Source organism: Phalacrocorax carbo, chromosome Z, assembly GCF_963921805.1.
Source record: "Phalacrocorax carbo chromosome Z, bPhaCar2.1, whole genome shotgun sequence".
Lineage (NCBI taxonomy): Eukaryota > Metazoa > Chordata > Aves > Suliformes > Phalacrocoracidae > Phalacrocorax > Phalacrocorax carbo.
In genome coordinates, this window is record NC_087548.1 from 28,373,539 (window position 1) to 28,395,214 (window position 21,676).

Below are 21,676 nucleotides of genomic sequence, written 5' to 3' on the forward strand. Positions count from 1 at the left end.
GCCAGCCAGGCAGACCAATGTTATAAGGGGCTCATAGGAAAAAACATGTAACTCCTCAAATATTAGGATATATCATAAAGTATTAAGCTGGAACCCCCTCTGAAGTCCCAAAGGAAGCTGCCCAGGGAAAATAACCCCCATTCTTCCTTCTTCATCATCTTCTACAATTACATGAAACTCATTCATATATTGTAGCAATAAAAACACTGAGTGGAAATCACTTTTATATATTCTCCTAGAAGACTAACACAATGAACTACCACTTAGTTATTTAAGTAAATTGAAAACAGATCTGTCATTGAAGATAATCCACAGGAGATATCTTTCAGCTGTGTTACTTTGCAAAATAGATAACAGACAAAGGACTGTAGAGTCTTCTGAGAAGCTGCTCTACTAGCTGAGGGTCACCTGTGCACATCTTGCTTTCCTTTCAGCTGGAGCAAAGACAAGCCAGTGGCCAGCACTCTCCAAAATCTCATCCCAAGTGCCTAAATAATGGTCTTGTAATATCAGCGTAGAAGAGTAATGACTGATAATGTGGCCTGGCAGAGCTGGTTACAGAACCCTTTGTTCCTAGAGTTTCTAAATTGGGGGCTTTTTAAAATGGCACTTATGATGCTGCATAAGCAAAGCATATGCAGAAGGGATGTTTCACATCTCTCTGAACCAAATCCTTTAAAAAGTGAACATGTTACTTTATCAGGAGAGCTTTAGGTTCTGGTGTTGTTTCCCATTTTAAAGTGATGCCCCTACCTAGCATCGTTAACCGTCCAATTCTATCCATCAGGAGAGCGGACACAATATTCCCCGGTAACACTGCCAAAGTTCCCAGGAAATTAACAAAGTAAATCCAGTAGGCACTGTAGTCATCATCGAAAGAAATCTGGCATCCTGTCCTGATGTGGAAAAACGTGCAATTTATCAGTTCACTGTCAACAAATTTATATTGCTCGAGATCTGTGGAAAGAAGAAAAAGAAACATTTCAGCTAACAGCTGACTCCATGTGCAGCTTTTGATTAAAAACATTTCAAGTTTAGGCAACTTTAATGACAACTCAGAGATTTCACTGCTTCATATAATGGGACTAGTTATTGCTGTTAATTTTGATACCTTTTTATCTTAATAGAAAAATATGCAAAGCTCACGAAAAAGAGCAAACTAAAGCCTGGAATTAGTCAAGTTATATTAACGTATTTCAGCTCTGCTTGGACTGTATTTGGTTAAGGCCTTTCAGCACCTTGCATAAAATACACTGGCTATCTCTATCTGCAAACTTCTATCACTCCATCTTGCTCAATATCAGACCTTCTATTTCCACACCAGACAGCCTTTCAGATGAGACTGCTGATCATACTCGGTGATTTGACTTCCTTTAAAGCAAAATGTTCCTACAGTATTCAGATTAAACTAATTCTCACTTCTGAGAAGACCTAATGGTTTTCAGCTCAAGCACAGATGACTTACTACATACAACTGTTCAGACTATTCTTCCTCCAGCAATATTTCAGAGATCTCTCCCTATACTTCCACTTTCTTTCTGTCCCTTACAACCCTGAATCAGGAATACCTTCTTTCCACACAAAGTTGGGCGTTGCTTGCTCTGAAACTAACTCTTACTGTTATGATTGCTGGAGTTACAGGAAAGTGATAAGTGCCCCATCTTTCCAATAAGATTAGTTGGCCATGTTCTACTTTCAGTTATGTTTTATTAAACGGAAAAAAAAAAAAAAAGAGTCCTCTGTTTAAAAATATGAAAGTACGCATTCCTATTTTTGTTAGAATAATTAGGAGAGTGGAAATTATTATAGATTAGGTAGCTTGAATCCTGAACTCAGATTCCCATGCCACAGCAAGCACAATGAACAAAATACTTCACCACTCCCCTTTAGACTAAATAAAATACACTATTTAAAGCTACCAGTAAAGCAGTAAATATGTTTTCTCCTCTTCAGGCTGAATGTCTTCAGAGAAGATTAAAATCAATGAGATGTTTATTATCTGAGTCAATATTACCTGCAGTATCTCTAGTATGGGTATGATCCTTTCACTTTTCTGTTATAACATTACGGAGCTCTGTTGTTTTTTATAGCTTTTTATTCCCTACAAGAGGGCTTCTAGTACATCTTATTAGAAATCCGGAAATCATAAACATAAGATGAGAACAAGCAGCTAAACAATGGATGTTCAGGGTTTTTTCTCGTAATACCTGTGTTGTAGAAGGTGGTATTCACGAAAGTACAGTTCCTGAAGTATGTGTTCAGTGAAGTAATGTCTTCAAACACACAGTTCTTAAAAAGTGAATCTTCAAAGGTTACCGATTTAAACTTCATCATAATAAACCTGCCCAACACAAATACTTTCTGTCAGTCTACCTTCATAGGTTAGAAAGAGCAAGAGGTCAAGCTGATGCAGCTATACGGGTCTAAAAAATTTCAACCCCAGAAACAGTGATTCTGTTAAGGCATTCTGGAGGTGTAATTAATGATTAGCTGATTCTAGAATATTGTTCTTCAGAAAAAGCATTAATGAGGCAAATATCTCCACATAGCTACTGGCCACAACTGGTAATACAATTTCTTGGATAATATTTCTGTTGTTACTTGCCCTTAACCATCAACCAAAAACAATATTATGACCCTCATGGAATAGCCTTGTAAAATCACTATTACTTGTAATTTGACATTACAGTCATGCTCCAGAAACTCAGTCTCTTGGAACAAACAAGCACCTGCTGGTACCAACAAGCTGGAAATAAAAAATTTTAAAAGAACTTTTATTTCTCTTGATGAACACACTGGGCACCATGTCAGGCCCAAATGGAAAACATACTGGTCCAAGTGTTAAAAAATTGTTTTGCAAAATAATTTAACATGAACACAACATTTACATTGCCATTTATACAGTTAGATATCTAACTGGAAGTATGTGTTTATCCTGTGTCTGTGGATGCAATTGCAATTACTGCATATATAAAACATAAAATCAAGTAATTAACAGAAAAAGTCAATGACAAAGTGTATTACTAGCAGTAACTTTCTACATAAATGTTACTAGATTAAAACAATGCTGTAAGCCTTTTTTTAGTATAATTCAACCAAATAACATCATTACGCTAACAAAAAAAACCCCACAGATTAGCAATACATCATTATTTTTGTGATGTCTTTTACCTCACATGAAGCTGTGGAAAAAGCTACAACTAAAAAAGGGCAATTTTGCTGTCACACTTCACCCAAAGTGTCAAAAGTTTGAAAAGCAGTGCTTTAATTGTTATATGGCAGTAAGAAGTGTTAAACTGGCAAAGACTGCAGGACCTGGCTCTACTCAAACTAAACCTGTTGTGACTAGCTAAGTATTTTTCTTAATGCAAGACTAAAAGCAGGACGAGGAACACATGAAATATGTTACCTATGAAATAATAGGAATAAAACTCTCTCACCAATTAAGTTGTTGGAATCACACCTTTGTGAAAAAGGAGAGCAAAAGGTAACTGTGTTTATCAGAGGAGAGGACCTACTAGCTAATGAATTCTATTTGTGTATTGGTCAGAAGAACGGTGTTTTCAGCCTGTTAGTTTTAGTTACTATATCATTTATAATTTGTGACAGACTCCGATTAAAATCAGGCTGGTGTTCAGTGTCAAATCATTATGTAGCCTAATTCCAGAGGAGAACAAAGAAAGTTTAGCAATTGGATTAGTCAGTTGGAACCAAAATGACAGACTACATGTCCTACATTCTTCTGATGCACTTTTTACCTTTAGACAGGAAACATGTTGTGACTATATTAAAATTGGTGTTGCAATGATTCAAATTAAAATCCAAGAGAAATGTAATGAAGTAAAAAAGTCAAATATTGATGGATTTTCTAGATAACAAAGAACATGAAGGAAACACTGAGACTGAGGGTGAGTGAAGGATTGAAACGTTTGTGGAGGAAGAATATCAAATGAGTTCATACTTCTGTGGAAAATATTTTGTGAATCTCAAATAACTGTCAGAGACCTATTAAATTTCCACATTTGAAAGAGTAAATCGGTGTTTTAGAGTAGATTCATCTTAGATTTAGTGTTTTACAAGAATTTTCAGTTTGAATTTATAAGACCTAGGTTGACAGAGTGCTGTCAGTTACTGACAGTAAATGGTTCCTTGCTTTTAGGAGAACATCTACCTGCTGGAAAGGAGCAGAACTGGGAAGCTATGGCTAGTTTAAAAATGAGATAACTGCTTTTTTTTTTTGTTTCTGCAATGCATTAACCTTTAACGGTGTCAAAACTCAACTTCTTATAAAAATAATTTTAAACCCCCCATATTACCGAAATAATTAATTTTATTTACTTAGATATAGATTTTCCTAAGGAAATAATAATTACTTGGCACCATGACATCCAGGAGACCATTCACATGGTTGTTCTGTATATGTCTTAAGAGAAACCAGATACCTGAAACAGCTGTGTTTAATTTTCCCCTGTTATCTAGTTATCTGTAAAGTCCAGATAGAGACTTAATATGTTTGGATTTAGTTAAAAAAAAACAAACCACCCCCCCAAAAAAAAACCCCAAAAGGCATTGCCAGCATGTTTCCTGTTTCAGAGCTGTTCATACTTTTTATTGATTTATAGTAATATTTAGCTTTTATTTTTCTGTGGTAAGATCCTAACCTCTCAATGTTCAGTTTTTCACAGAAAAGTCTTTCATCAATATAAGAAAAGAACCAGCAACGGAGATGAAAGTACATCCTTCCCTAGCCCCCTACAATATGCTGCATATGTTGGGTCTTAAAACCTCTGAATCCCACTGTGAAAGGAAGTGTCATTAATTTAGGCTTTTTGGTCTGTTTTTCAGGATGACAAGGAAGCTGGGTTTGCATGGGGGATCCTCACACAGGAACCACCAGGGCATGTACAGGTCCACTTCTCCCCACTCCATGAGTCATAAGACATCATGAACAGAAATAAACTCCCACCAAAAAGTAACAAACCCTTCCCTTCTATCATTACCTGATGGAGAAAAACATTAGATTATTAGGACATGTTTTAAAACACTTATTTGTTTATTCCAACTAAGCCAGGATATCAGGAAATCTCTACACCTGTCATTGATGTATTCTCCATTGCTGTGAATCTGATTTTCCAGCGTGAAGTTGAAGACAAAATGTGAAACCTCCTCATTGCGGAAATGTTTCACTCGGGATGCATACTCATCTGACTGCAGATGTTTAATGACATCGGGGAACCAGACAGATAAGCCGTAGTAGCTGTGAAAAACAGAAGAAGCTCAGTTGCCAATCTCGCTTGTTTGGAAATCTGTGCAAGGTGAGCGTGAGCATGAGCAGCTCCCTTGGCTGCTTACATGATAGAGCAGTTGCTCCATCATAATAAAATCCTCCATAAAATAAGAATACTGATAGGTGCTGACCCCAGAAGATCCCTGTTTTCTGAAGCAGATACTCTTGATGAGTCAGGCTTGCAACCGAGAACAGACTAACTGATAAAATATAACATTTTGTGGAAAGATACTGAATAAATATCATAGTGACAGATATTTGCATGCAGATAATTCTTCTGTCTGTCAAGTATATTAAAAATGTTTTAAGATCTCAACCACTCTTACCCAAAAGACAGGGTGAACCATACAGCTGTAAGCTTGATTGTATTATCCTTCACCGGGTAGTTGAAGCATCTCATAAAAGTCAACCAAATCTGTAAATCATTAGGAAATACATTTATTTTCAATTTTATTTTGAAAAATTTTGTTAAATGACAGAAGCTTTTTGATTCTGATTTACTTGCTTCTTCAGGGCATCAGACAGAGCAGATCAGCTCTTTGATATTGGTCATAGATGTACTTCTCATACAAGTATGTTAATCTCCAGCTATAGCCAGGTTGTGCGTGTTCTGTGGCTTTCCAGCTTTAGTTTAAAACCATTACCCCTTGTCCTATTGCAACAGGCCCTATTAAAAAGTCTGTCCTCATCTTTCTTATAAACTCCCTTTAAGTACTGAAAGGCTGCGATAAGGTCTCCCCAGAGCCTTCTCTTCTCCAGTCTGAACAATCTCAAGTCTCTCAGCCTGTCCTCCTAGGAGAGGTGTTCCAGCCCTTGGATCATTTTTGTGGCCCTCTCTGGACCTGCTCCAACATGTCCATGTCTTTCCTGTGCTGAGGGCCCCAGAGCTGGACGCAGCACTGCGGGTGGGGTCTCACCAGAGCAGAGCAGAGGGGCAGAATCACCTCCCTCGACCTGCTGGCCACGCTTCTCTTGATGCAGCCCAGGATACGGTTGGCCTTCTGGGCTGCAAGCATGCATTGCCAGCTCAAATATAACATTTTATCCACCAGTATGGACTGTGTCCATTAATTCCCCCCTGCTCTAATCACTTCAAAGTTTCCTAATCCCTAGGCAGCTCCATTTCACTATCTCAGATAAACCAGAGATCTTCTCAGAAATGTTTTCTTCTCACTTTTACACTGCATTAAGTTTAGGCAAACTGTATTCCATAATTCAACAGGGACACACTCAACATCTGATCCATTATAACCTATGACAGAAATTGGTACTTTAACTATATGAAGAAAAGATGGGACTACCATGTCAGGGACATTACAGCAGAGCTGACTGAGAATGGTGTTTTCCTCTCTCTCTCTCATCTCAAGATGATCTCCTCCTTTTGGAGAGAAGAGGCAGCCTGTCCTAGGAGGTTTCAGCACACACCATGCAACGAGAAAAGTGCTGTGGCCCACAGCTAGTCCAGTGAGATAACAAGGATGTGAGATAACCAAGCAGCAAGTCCTTTAAATCTGGTATGGTAACAAGGCCAAATCATAGCATTTCAATAGTAAACTACTCCATTTTTGGACAAGTAACTATAAAAGAAGACACTTTCTGGATTATTTATTTTTCATAGGGAAAATGTCATTTTTCTAAGCAAAGCAATTTTGTAACAAGCCTGGCTTTACAACACTTCATCAGAGCTCTGGAGAGTTTTAAGATGTGAAATGCTATTTTTGACTTTTTTTTTTTTAATTAATGAGAGACTTTTATCATTTTTCATTACAAAGTTCAAAGATACTGTATCATTTTGTTTTTGCAGAAAAGTAAAAAAGGATATGGAGCACAGCCCCAGTGAGCTTGTACTAAACTCACTGAAATAGCTCTAACATAGCTCTCTGTTAGAAGATCTGACATGGCTAAAAATACATGCAGATACAATGCATTATAAAGTTTTTATTGACATTCATTTACACAATTTATTCACAACTTTACCATTTGTGAGTAATGTGGCCACCTCAAGTCCCTGCTGATATTTTTCATCTCATCATGTGTCATATCTTTCCATAGGTATATATTGAAATGCATTGCCAGTACATATTATGTTTTGGTGCTTGGGAATACGGCTAAGTAACTATTAGCCATCACCTGTGTGAAGACTAATGCAGCATTTTCCTCCTCAGAAGTTGGGACCAACCTCTGTGATTCACCTGTGCCTCTTCTGGTCAGGAAACCAGAACCTTACAGTGGTTCCTGAATCTCCTGGATGCATGGAAAATGTAGCATTGCAGCTATCACCAGCATAAACTCAATCAATCCATCCCATTTCTGAACGCTAATTAAAAAGAACAAAAGTAATTACAGAATAAACAGAGATGTTGTTACTTACACCATATAGCTCTGTGCGAATTCTAACAAAACACCTCCTGTACCAAGTCCCCGTATCACTCTCTATTTCTATGAGCTCGTCTATCTGCTTTGGAGTTTTGATTCTGTTAACCTAGAAATAAAAACAAAGCAGCAAATATTTGCATTTTCTTGAATTATTAACTGCCTGTCAAGGAGTATTGGAAGGTTTTAATAAATCCCATAAACTAAAAATAAGCAGATATTGAACCTGTGTCTACACTAGAAATGCTTTAGAAATAGAAAGGAATAGGAGCACACTATAATGCCAAAAGTTAGTTACGGATACAACTGTATTGGGAAAGTGCTACTTTCAAAGCGTGTAGGAAATCCATTTCCTCCACCTGAACCAAGCTATTACTGTTAAGATTTGACAGAGTGTTGCTGTATGTATCCCTAATGCCACAAAGAACAAAACATTATTTAAACCCTCAGTTAACCATGGGCAGAGTTTGCTATCAAGTTGTTTCTGCGTTGTCATCACAACAGTGTTTAAAATCTATTGACTAAAGATGCAGTAATGAAAATAGAAGTGTTTGAAATGTCAAGAATTAATAGTTGAATAACATTTTCTTTTGTTCTTATTTCCTGCAGTGTTAGACAGGAAACCCTGTCTTTTGGACGTTGACTTTATCCTTTTTAATGAAGAGAGAAAAAGTTAGGTGAAATGATGTGGAACCACGCATGTTATTGCTATTATGAGCAATCATCTACTTCATCTAAAGTGAAATGAGATAAATAGACATCGGGGAAAAATTCAGAATTACCAGTGACAGAGAATGTGTTGTTGCATAAAACGCTAATTTTCACTTACACTTTCTGGCATAGCAGAACAACAATGTGTTATATGGTCTTTCCAGACACTGGACTTGACAAACATATACCATTGTATGGTTTTGGTTTTGGCTTCCGCTCTGGTCCCAGGTATCACAAACGTCAGTTTGTTAATCCACAGTTTATTTAAAAAGAAGGCAAATAGAGAATGGAAAGAAAATAACTAAAATGGGGAAAGGGACTGATATATAAGGAGGGAGAGAGCAACAGTGTTCAACATTTGGCCGCAGTTTCTGTAGGTAGTAATAGCTTATGTTTCTTCTGAACAGAATGAGGACACCACCACCTAGAGATGTATCACAGTGGGTTACAGGACATCAGGGAATCAGGTAAAGCTCTAGTTTTCAGTCCACTGCTTTTACAGATGTACACTGTTTAAGATGCACCAGCAGCCTCATCCCTTGAAAAAAAGCAAACAAAAGCCCACTGAGCTGTTTTAGCTATAACCACCCTCATTTCTGAAATACTGCAGCCCACTGTCTTGTCAAACTATATCAAAAGCCTGTACCTGTCTCATCATGCCTCTTTCAATAGCAATAGTCCTGTCTGCATCATTCCATTGATTTTAAGCTTTTCTTAAACTGCTTTTATGAAACATGTTGTACAAAAGACTGAGTTGAGTCCTCCAAGATTATTTAAGATCTCGTACATACAGACATCCTCACATGCCACACCTCCGGGCAGAAAGGGTATGCATTTTGAATCATGCTGTATAAACCAGTACCACTCTTTAGGCTCAGGGGCAGCCTTTTCACTGTCCTGGCCAGCTGGCTCGTTTGGAGCTGTAGAGGTTGGGGAAACATGTATATATCCTAGGACCACTGTATGTGACTGGGGAAAAAAAGCCCCTGGCCTTGATCGTTCTTTAACATAAGAAAAGTCCTATTGAATCAGGACAATGGTCCATCTGGACCATGCAAATTCAGCTGTCAGTATATGAAGAATGAAAGAAAAAACAGTAAAGAATACCTATTTTAATGAGAATGGAACTTCTGTTCAAAAGAAATGGCTAGAAATAGGCAGCATTTTAAATTTTACAAGATCAGGACATGCTGCAAAGGAAGATGTTTGCAGAAAAAAAAAAAGATTAATTCACGGCAATGCAAAAGTGGAGAGAATTTGTTTTTTAAGATTATAAAGATTTTTTTTCCACTTAAACGAACAGATCTAATGAATGTATATTTTAAGGACCCAGGAAGGTAATTAAGCCTGTACATAAACTTTTAACTTTGGTAATCCCATAATAGAAGATACTATCAACTTAATGCAGTGACTAACTGTGACTGTTAGTGTCACTGCTCTCAGGAGTGATTTTCAAAAGTATTAAGAGCCACTGCCTCCACATTCAGTAACTAGAATACATCCATTTTGGGATTTCTAACTCTAAAACCAACTGTTCATTAGTTGATACTTCTCTTTTCTAAAGGTTTGAAGATAAAATCCTCAATAATATGAATAATAAAAATAAATATGACTTGTGAAAAAGGCTTCTAGAAAAAAATGGCATCAATATAATTAGGAAAACATATAAAGGGGAAGGACACTAAATCAGTAATGTTTACCACACTATACCAGTAATGAAGAAAAAGTTACATCAGCTTTAGACTTAGAAGACATGCTGTCAAAGTGTATCTGATGTAACTAGTGACACGAAGTGGAGGAAAACAGTAATTCTTAAGTCATAGAATGGTACTGGATGAAGCAACAGGGTTTAATAGAGCTATGTGAATAAACTACTGAGATAAAATACCACAATATCCAGGACTAACTTATATTAAAAAAAAAAAAAAAGAGAGAGAGAGAGAATAAAAGCATGTCCCAAACAAATCATGCATAAGTTCTTTGCTTTCTGGGTTTTATATGATGAAGTGTTGATATTGTCCAATGAGGCAACTATGATGCATTTTCTGATCACATTAATGCAAGCTAGAAATAGGGACATGTGTAACCTTGACATACAGTACAGTATTTCTAATCCTTCACCTTCCTAATAACTGGAGTTGAGCTTTTACAATGGTCATGGCAGACATTGGCAAAAATCCCACGGAAGTGATGGCTTTTCCATATTCATGCCTTATTCATGGCTGAACAATTAACAAAAATAGCTATAAATAAAGACCTGAGTTCAACATGGTTCAGTGTCACATTTTAACAACCACAGAGAGAAAGACTTCTTAGATCACAAGAACTGGAAACAACAAGCGTGTGCTTTGTTTTCTCCACGGCTGCTTTAGGACGTGATTATGATTACATCAAACTGATGTGAGACTGTGGCTGATCCTTCCTCCCACCTTTGGTCCCAGCATGTTTCTGTCTTCTTCCTCGTGCCTAAACCAACACCACAGGGGGACAGGGGCTGTGCTATGGCTGACTGTGCAATCAGTCAATGAGTATCAATGCTGGGAGAAGATAAACAAAGAGTGACTGGGGGCAGACATACTCTGTCTGAAAGCAGCTCAGATGAGCAAGAGCCAATTGTGAAATTACACCCTAGGCAAATCCCTTTACTTGTAAATGAAATCAGAAAATAAAGCATCAGGTTAGACGGGATTAAGGGTAGGTCACTGGTGTATAAGTAACTGTGGATTTAACATGATATATGTGCTAACCAGCCTTCTTTCAGGCTGAATATAGGAGCCCTTGAGCTGCTTTGTGGAAAAAATTAAATGGAGGCAATGGAATCTACATCCAAGGCAATAAACTGCAAGTCTCAATCGAATAAAATCATATGGTCAGATGGTCATTCCCTGAGACTGCCTGCAAATGCAGAACCTCTAAGAGGATTTCTTAATTGAGTTGTATGTACATTAAAGTAAGAAGAAAGCTTCTGGAAGGGGAAAAACACCCCACATATGGCTTTGAGAGGGAGCAAAGTGCCAGCACTCCCGCTGCACAGCTTAAGTTGGAAAGGCAAATTGGATTTTGAAGCAAGAAAACGCCTTCTGCTGTTTGGTCCTACTGTATCCAGGAAGACAAAATTGTTGTGTATATTCTTCATAAATAAGGAAGATGCCATAAAAAGTCCCACATCTGAAGTGCCAATTTCTCCTCCAAATAGAAACAGCCCATCAATACTTTGAATATGATCTTATCATTACACCTGCAAGCCAACAAGATGCAGTTGAACTTCCAGGATATTTTCTCAAAATTAAATGTCTGAAATTACTATTTCACAAAAGTGAAAATGAATTTTTAAAAATTACTGCTTTAGCTGGCAAAAATTAAAAATAAAAAACAACTTCCAAAAGCTTTAAAGACATGATAATCAACTAATTTGGACTTCTGTGTTCCTGCTGTTATGATTAAGGGTGAAGTAAACTTAATAAATAAAACACAGGTGGAGTCTTTTAAGTGTCTTGGTACATCAGACAGAATTATCACACTGTGGGTTCATACACTGAAGAATATGCTGGCCAAAGGCTGATATCTTAACATCGGCTGTATGTATAACAATTTCAGTAGGAATTCAGTTCTTTTATATATATTTAGAGTACAAATGATTGGCTTTGTCGTGCAGAGTATTAATACTGATTGCTTAAGTCCTCCAGAGCTTGCCAGTCAGCAAGATCACTGATGTCCCGAGTAAATAGCTTTAAAAGCAATACTCACCGTGAAGACTTTCTCAGGCTGACCACGAGCTCGCATGTTTGTGTCATGAATTTGCTTGAGTATCATCCAAGCTTCATCATGTTTTCCAACCTAAACATTTGATCAAAACATTTAAACAAAACACACATGCAGGTTAAAATATTCACTATAGTCACTGAACAACCTTAATGCCTGTTAAGTAGAGGTCATGATGCAAACACAGAAATAATTTGACTGCAATCTAAAAATGGTTTGGAAAGTTGTACCTCCAGCAAGAACCGTGGGCTTTCTGGCATGAAGGTGAGGGCTACCACAGAAGAGACACAGGGCAGTGCGCAGACAATCACAAATACTCGCCAGCTGTGGAATTGGTAGGCAGATCCCATGCTGAAACTCCATCCTATGAAAGCAGAAATTCACAAAATGTATAGAAATAAGGAGTATTGTATGTGGGAGTCTGCAGCTTCTTAGAGATGCAAAATGATACCTGTATTTATCTGAAGCCTGATCGATCTTTTCTAGTTCCTCAAATATTGATGATCTCACAAATAATCTTACATTATGACTTTCAGCCTCTTGCATGTGACTAGTCATGCTAGAAAATGGCCATATTATGCAGCGTGGGAGACTTCTTTATGTAGGGATGAAGAAGCCTCTTTCAAGTCTCTTAGCAAAATACGCATGAAGGTAGTTATGTGAATCAAACTGGGACAAACTGGGACGCCATCACCATACATAAGAATATATAGACAAAGAAATAGTTTTCTATGAATACTGGAAGAAGGAAGAATTAAAAATGTACACTCAGATGATATATTTTATGGAATTTTACAGCCTTCCTTATTAACATTTTCTACAAAGAGTTAATTTCAATACTCTTAATAAGAGTCTCCTAATATTATACAATGCAACACATAAAGCATATACAGTGTCTAATCTCTGTATCCATCTTGTTCCAGAGCACTATACCACTCCTTAAATTCTGTTAAAAGTAAACTGACACTTGTTCCCCCCACCTCATAACTAGATGTACAGGAAAAAATACTCAGTATTTAAACTTCTATCCGAGAAGACAGCCTTAACACTGAAGTAAAGAGAGAATTTATGATTATATAAAGATTTTAAGAAAAAAGAACAATAGGAAAACAACTCTTCTCATCTGAAAAATTGATCTTGTGATACATCTGAGTGCTGACCAATAACATGCTGTAGAAGCCATTGTTAAAATATACTGAGAAGAACACAAAAGGAAATACTGGAAAACCTGTATGTGAAACTGTAGGGCTTGTAGTTCAGCTTTCTAATAAAATATCATATTGTTTTGTATATTATGACTGGACTATTGAAATGCTAGAATTGTAAGAAACCTAAGAACTTCTCTTAAGAGAGAGACAAAAATTATTTGGGTAACTACCTGGCCTTTTAGTCTGGCTTCAATATAGCAGAAATTTTCAAGTAAAATTTTCAAGGATTACTTATGAGAAGATGAGTAGAAGGTAAGAATAACAATAAAGGACAGAAGAGGTTTCTGGAAGAAAATGGAATGCTGGTTAATGAAAGAGCTGACGCTAGATTAATTTAATGTTTCTTCCCTAAATAATTTTTCTAGACAAAACACATGGTTAATTAAATCTGTCTGGATGTTGGTAAACAACCAGCACAACATGGGACAAAACGGCTTATTAAATAGTTCTTCAAAGGAGGTATTTATCTGTTAAAAGTATAGTGTATTTTGGAATTTAAAGATCTCATGCTGTGGATCATAAATACATTATTGGAAAAAAAAAGCCTTCTCATATTAACGTACTTACATATTACCATATGAAAAATACAGTGAAACCATGATTTATTTTTGCCCTTTGCCAACACCTTGGTGAAACAACTTGATCTGCAGACTTGGGAACCTGTTTTTCTCTTTTTGTGTTTCTGAAATGATATCAGCTTGCTCTACAGTTTCATTTATTCCTGACATCTTTACCCCAGGAAGACAGAGGTAAAGTCAATTACAATGTTGGTAATGATCTTGGAAAGCTGTCTTACTTTTTTTTTAAGTAAGGCTCCAGATAAACATACCTTCCCCCTCCAAAGTTCCCTCCAACAATAAGAGGTTGTCTAAAATTTAATGTTAAATTTAATTAAAAATAAAACTTGGTAATAAAATTTAAGATTAAAAAATATGAACAAAAAAGCATGAAGAAGTGTATTAATATTTACTTTTTACTGATATTTGGAAAATGTAAACTTTGGATCTTATGGCATTCAAAATCTTAAATAATATGGGCATATTTTACATCTAAATTGGGAAGGGAAGGAAACAAAGGAAAGGTTTACAGTGAGTTAATGAGGCAATTAGAAACCATAGCTGTGTTTTGGGTATTCTGTACACATTCTATTATAATCATTGGAATCATATTCTTCATTATCTACTCTAAACTATAGTACAAAATCACCTGACACAAAACTCGCAAAATTACTTCCTTTTGGTTAATTTAGTTTTTGGTTGGGCAGCTGTGCAACTGCAAGCGCCACAGGAAAGGTGGCACAGGATGGGGGTTTTAATCTCTCAGAACAGCACAGTTAAGGTACTGGCTCTTGTTGTCATTAGAAACTGGCCCAGAAATACACAAAGCCATTGGTATAGTTAGACAATCTGCATTTTACTGCTCTGGTTTATGTTTTATGAGATTGAGCTGCATAAAGGGCACTTCTGCGGTGAACAAAATCAACCTGGCTTTATACCCGCTACAAAAAAGCTGCAATATCTTGTGCCCTGTAGCCAGTCCTGGAAAATGCTGATGATAATTTATTTTAAGGTGTCATTTAATAATGCAAGTGAACCATACTACACTTAATTAGAAACCTATGAGTGCACCGTTCATCCTGCTGTCATTCTGCCAACCTGCAAAACATCTTTTTTACTCCTCAAACTATCTGAGGGGCACGTCAAGTGAAATGTTCATTATGGTTTTTATTGTTCTTATTCTGTCTTTTTCTCTATGTATTGTATTAGCTGCTGCAATTTGTCTTGTGATTCAACATATCTGTTGAATTAATGATAATAGTTAATGTCAGGATTTTAAGAAGCAAAAGGTAGAAAAAAAGCCAGCTGCAACACAGCTTTCTCGTGGCACTAGATCAGGAAAACAAATATGTATTTTAAATGCAAAGCAAGTTTAGATTTATTCTTACTTTTAACACATCCCATTTTCCTAGGTCATGAGCTAATCTCGAAAATGGAGCCATTAGAGTAGCTCTGACTTTAGCTCACAAAGTGGCTTTCATTCCTATTGTAAGTCAGTCTTACAACCAAATGGAAGTGTGTTCTTGGCTGTAACTCAATTTGCCTCTTCCTTCCCTGATTTATGACACAATAGCAAAGACAGGGCAGCTCTACACAGTTGCGTTTAGAGCACTGTGCAGCTACATAGAGCTAAACTTCACCCTTGCTCCATGGCTATGCCATATGCAAGAGTCATTTATCTCAAAAATGGTAACAAGTCCCAGTGTTTTATGAATTGTTAAAACATTTGGCCCAAATGCAGCTTGGGAATGATGTGCGGCAGAGCAACGTAAAACCCTCAATGACTGAATCTGAAGCTGCTGCAGCAACCTTTGCGCTGAATACCATTCTCTCACTTTACTGACTGCTGGAAAAGGCCAAGTGAATCACAGACATGGCAATTACCAATTACGGTGGCAATTGCTGATTATAGAAACACAGCAGCACGCAGCAGAGAAAAACCAAAATGTACAAGATGCTAATCTATATCTAAGCACCAATTTATATGACTTCAATGTCAACAAAATCTTTCCTCCCAATACAGCATTTCATCTGCTCCATAATATTAATTAATTAAAAGGTTGTTATAAACAAATTTTTGCTCCAAAGGAGAGAAAAAAGAGTTTATGTTGTAGATTTTCTGAATAAATATAGAGGTAAACCTGCCCATATTATGCTGAATTTTATAAATGTATATTACCTGATAAACAGCGAGTAACTTCAAGGACAAGGATCATCTTTTACAGTGGCTAGGTTCCTCAAAAGTAGACTAATGGGGATGATTTGCTTAATTTTCCAAAAGGAGGGCTGAAAGGGACCATGATAGCTCTCTACAAATCTGTAAGGGTTACGAAGTGCAATGAGGGCAATGAAAAATACGGGTGCTCAGGCTCTATATAAATACTGGCTAGAAAGGGAAACGGTTCAAATACCAAAGAAATAAAGTTGTGAAACACCTTTCAAAGAGAATAATATGGGCAAAGAAAGCCCAACTGAATACAGGGATTTTATGACATGGTTAGCTGAAGCCTGACCATGTTTGATAACAGTTTTTATTAGTCATTCAGTAGGAATCAGAGGAACTAGATTCATGGCAGTATCATAAAATGTCAAAAGCCAAGTATGCATAATCTTCTGTCTTTTGGTAGATCAAAAGAGGGAGTAGATGCAAGAATATCCCTAAATTTAGGGGCACAGGAGAAAGATAGCTGAGGAATTTATAAGAATTCATAGACTCGATAGAGTCTTCTATGAATCCTTTCTATGATTTTTCTTATTTCGGTCTTAACAAAAAAATCTTTGGTCATACCTCAGCTTTCTAGCCTTAATTTTTAATGTTTTACGTTTGAAAAATTTCCAGTAACTAAAACGTGTGATTGCGGGAAATTGCCACGTGGTGGCACCATTACCACACGTAATACAAATACGTTCAAACACCCTACGCAGAAAGCCTTCTGCTATTAAATACTGTTGTTTCGTTGAGTATTTCCCAAATCTAAGCTAAATCAAAATTATATGGAGAACTGGAAATAGTTTGCAGCTGGAAGCACTGAAATACATTATTATTGCACTTTTATTTGGTCTGTCCTGGCATTACCAAGTTTAACTGCAAGTGACATCTAGGATTTGAATCCATATATTTTAATGGTACTGATTAGAACAATGGTAAAACAACACTGTAACTGAAAAAATATAGTTCAGGTGAGTTATATAGCTGAGGAAGCTCAGTTAGACATTTTTACAAGACCAAGTGAAATACATGATTTCTGACAAATGCAGAAATAATGTTTTTAGAATTATTCTGTAATTGCATTAATGTGAAATTCCAGTAACACAAAGTAGAACGGTTGTCTTTCCTGTGATTTGATTATTAATATCACATGGGAAAGGCAGTGTTATTTTTAGCCTGTATAGGTAGTAAGATACTCTACAAACCCACTGGCTCAGCAGGTCAGCTGCTGGTAATTTCTGCAGGAAGAATCCAGAAATAAAATAGCTGAAAAGTGGCAGGCTGTGACGGAGGTACCTCAACAAAGACGCTTGTAGAAGACTCTCTAACTCTCATCTGCATCTGCCTGGCTCTCTAGCTGATGCTAATAGTCCCTGGGAGCCATGAGGATCAACAGTTCAATGAAAGAAAGTAATAGTATTTTGTAGATATATTTTACAAATATAGTAAACTCAGACTTGGTCTGCTGACACTTCAGACTATGATTGAAAGGAACAAGGTATTTTCTAAAGACACATTTCCTTTCCTGCAGAGGAGCCACTAACACTCATCACTCCCCTGTGCTGGCACTGATCTTCTGAAGACCTGATATTATCAGGTCTCCAATCACTCCAGTAACATTATCTGTCATCCAGATAAGCCCAGGACAGCTGCAAGCAGGGCTGACCTCACATAGAAAATAATTTGCACTCTAATAATATCAGACACAACTTCTCGGTACAGTGCATGGCACTACAGTCTCGGTGAGAGCTCCACCTGTAGTACCTCTGAACAGTGACATCAATAATCTACTTTTTAAATGTTTCTAATACCCACTGTAGTACTGCCCAGTTTTATTTGTCATTGAGGAGAAAGCTTGTATATCCTCACATGCCCAAAATTCGAGCTTTAGTAATAATGATATGTCAGCCTTTCACATAACCTTGCGTATACTCTGCACAGAATATAGAGCTGTTAGGTTTATTTCCTTGCTATGAAAATTTTAATATATCTGTGACAGACCTGATAGAAAAACCATAAAAAATAGTTTCAGATCAGCAATGCTGGGGGAAGAAAAGACAAGGGAAGCTTGTAAGTCATTGTGTGCATGCATTGCAATGGTCTGTCTGAAATCTCACTTCATTTGGCCCTAAAATATGTCTGTATCAAGATGCTGTGACTCACAGTAGCCAATACAGGCAAGAAGCTAATCTCTGAGATGGCAGAAGATATGAACAACTGTAACCATATAAGAGAATTAAAGCAGCAATTCCTAATAAGAGAACTGCAGGTACCCAACAGCCTGGTCATGTCATCTGTCTAATCTTGGCAGATGGTAGAGGTGGCAAAAGATGTTTAATAATAATTATTATTATTACGGTCTATTTAGGATTAGGAAATCAGGATCTCACTTGCCTTCCTAGCTAGATAAACATGAATACATGTAGGGACTTGAAGTAGGCTGTTGTCAATACTGAGCCTAATGGGAATGGCATATCTGTATCTTGACTTCAGCAAAGGAAGTTATTCTTTTAATTCAATTTTCTTTACTGGGAAGGATATTGGGCCAACTAGATAAAACAGAGATATAAATAAGGCAAAATCACTCATTAGTGGTTCACATTCTATGAAGTCTTACAGGGCAGACAGGAAGTCATACAGAACCAGAGAGAAAGGACTTGCAAACTCAATTGATCATAATAAATTTTCTACATATTCACCCCATATTCTCCCCTTCAGCGGACTATTCCAAAGATACAATAGTTAAATAGTGGTGAAAGAGTAAAAGAGCTTTCACAAGAAGCAGCTTATGGCTTTTTCAGAATTGGCTTTCCCTCTTCTGCACTTTCTATGTGACTCAGAAAGGTATCATAACAAAAGGATTCCTGTATACTTCACAGCGCTGGAAAAATAACCTTTTTACTTATATAAAGCGGCACTGAAGCAAATAAATCTTAATGAGTACTCATATATGCAAAAAGGATGTTAAAAAGAAAAGAAAGAGAAAATATCTTGGGTAAATGCATTTTGCAGGGAACATTCTGGTTTGAATGGCAGCTGTAAGAGTCAGCTGACAAGCAAACCACCTGACAGGAGATGGAGATTCCTCTCCTTCTTACTTGTCTTACGCAGACATATACATTTGGTTTTTTTCTTTAGTTAATCTCCAAGCCACCACTCTCCCTAACATCATCCAATTACAGGACAAGTTACTGACAATCTGCAGTGTTTTATTGTGCTTTTCTGAGTATTTATATGCTGCATCCCTACCTATAAAACAGTAAGAGCCATCTTACAAGATTAAGTCTTAACTTAGTGCTGGAAGATCTCTGTAACACTGAAGAGGCATGAAAATAAGAGAAAAATCAGAGCCAAAATATACAGAGTTTGGGAGGAGACTGCACTGTCCAAATCCAGAAAGAAAGATGTTGACATGAAATGCAGAGCCATCACCCCATAAGGGGAGAAAGAAGGGATAAACATCAAATTTATGCAAATTCCTCTACCTGGTTTCTTGGTATACCGGCACCTCATTCCTAAGATAATTAGGGTTGTTCTCCAATACCTCCTCAGCCCTGGAGTGGTGCTCAGCTGATGTGGGGTCATCATGGAATCATCACACAGAGCTTTGTGAGCCTTTCCTAGACTGATCCCTTGATTTAAACTATTTGTTGCACCCACTGATATGATACTGCATGAAAATAAGTGCTAAAAGCAAAGTGTCCCACTTAAAGGAAAGGAACAAAGGATGTCACTGCTGAGGAGTGGAAACAACCGTGCAGCCCTTTACTTCTGTTTGTTTAACTTTGGCCACTTAGAATTTTCCATTCTCAAAATAGGGAGAAATACTTGAAATGCATCTTGCTAAGATGTCATGCTGATGTAAATGTCTCCACCTGGTCCTCACCATGCAGGATCCAATTTTGAACTTTAGCAGTTCTGAATACAAGCACATGCAACTATCCTATAGAGCTGGAAACCTACCAAATCTCAAAGACCTCCAACAAAGAATTGCAATGTCTTGGCTTTGGTCACCATTAAGAGTTTCATCTCCATCCTGAGTAGTTTTACCGGACTTCAGACACCTGTTACCAGGAATCAAGGCCGAACAACTTCTGTGTGGCTTCATTCTGTACACAAAAGATGCTATACTCCTTGGGCAGTGGGTATATCCTCACTCATTACAGCCCTTGGATAATAAGTATAGATTTTGAAAAATTTACAGGGAAAATCTATAATTTTCTCCTTAGAATTTAAATCAATGTTTCTGAAACATTCTACTTGTGTGTCTTCAAAATAGTTTCCTTCCTCTCTAGTTCATACTTTATAAAACACAAATCAGTGCAAAAACTCTCTCAAAAAGTATGTAATATATTTCTGAAATTTAAAACGAGAAACACCATGTTGCAATTGAAATTATTAAGTAACTGTGCATATTCCTGTCCAGAATGTTCTGCACTTCCCTTATGTGTACTCATCACCATTATTCAGAGAAAACTGCCCAAGACTACTAGAAATTAATGTAGATGGACACAGGTCAAATTTTGTCCACGGTACAGATGCAAAACTTGGAAAGAGCTGCTACTTGTAATCAAAAAATCAAATGTTCAATTTCCCTATAAATGGCTGGTTCTTTCACATTTCTGAACCTAAACTGGATATGGAAAATTTTCTTCTTTCAGTTTAAGATCTGATACGGATCTACATCTACTTGTAAGTTGAGCTATTAGGACTCGTGTGACACCCTCCTCAATCCTGTCGAAACCAATGTTTCCTGTAAGTGTTTGGATTTAAGATTCTTTTATACATACATTTGCAATCATCCCAATGCCCTTGTAATACTATGGCATCAGAAAAAGTCAAAAGTAGCGCTGGGATGCAGTAGGTCAGTGGTTTGCAGCCTTCCTGAATTTTCATTTTTCAAATGGATGTGTACAGTCCTACAGAGCTAACTAAGACCTATGGATGAAAGACTCATTTGTCTTAATTATTTTTATCGGCATATAGCCTAGAAGCATTTTACAAAATCCCTGCTATTGAAAACCACAGCAGTAGCTGGCAGCATATGGAAAGAAAACTGAATCAAAGAATGGTCTAAGAATTTTCCTACCTTAACAACCAGATAAAAAGTGAGCGTAAAAGTTAAAATGTATTGTTCCAATATGAGCAAGATCTATTAAATAATTGCACTGAGTTTACATTATAGTCCAAAGTGGAGCTGAGACTGAAGAACTGGAAAGATGATGTTCTAATTACTCACATATAAAAAAAAAAAAAACTCAGAATAGGCCACCAAGGGTTAATATTTAGCTGATACCATCAAAAATCTCATTACAAGCACTGTGAAACATAATTGATCTGACTGGCTGACTGAGTCAGTGGCCCCAGAGATTTATGTACTCATGCAAAGCCCTTGCTTGAGTATGGCACTGTGCAGCTGTTCAGTGAAGGCACTTCACAATCTGCAAAGCAAAGGGGTAAAATCTGCTGGCCATGACTCTGACAACATCATAACTTAGAGGCCCATCAGTCTAAGAAGAAAAGGCCATGTCATGCTTTCCAGAGATGAGGGATCAAGCAGATGCAACTA

General features: G+C 37.1%; 1 protein-coding gene across 1 annotated transcript in view; it reads right to left on the reverse strand.

Annotated features, from left to right (window-relative positions):
• SV2C (synaptic vesicle glycoprotein 2C) overlaps window positions 1-21,676 on the reverse strand; it is a 124,768-nt gene that overhangs the window by 13,323 nt on the left and 89,769 nt on the right. Inside the window, exons 5-11 of the mRNA XM_064438374.1 lie at window positions 12,364-12,497; window positions 12,119-12,208; window positions 7,659-7,769; window positions 5,614-5,702; window positions 5,093-5,257; window positions 2,208-2,341; window positions 754-957 (exon numbers count right to left, since the gene is read on the reverse strand). Coding sequence (XP_064294444.1) covers window positions 754-957; window positions 2,208-2,341; window positions 5,093-5,257; window positions 5,614-5,702; window positions 7,659-7,769; window positions 12,119-12,208; window positions 12,364-12,497 — 927 coding nt within the window. The remainder of the gene's footprint in view (window positions 1-753; window positions 958-2,207; window positions 2,342-5,092; window positions 5,258-5,613; window positions 5,703-7,658; window positions 7,770-12,118; window positions 12,209-12,363; window positions 12,498-21,676) is intronic.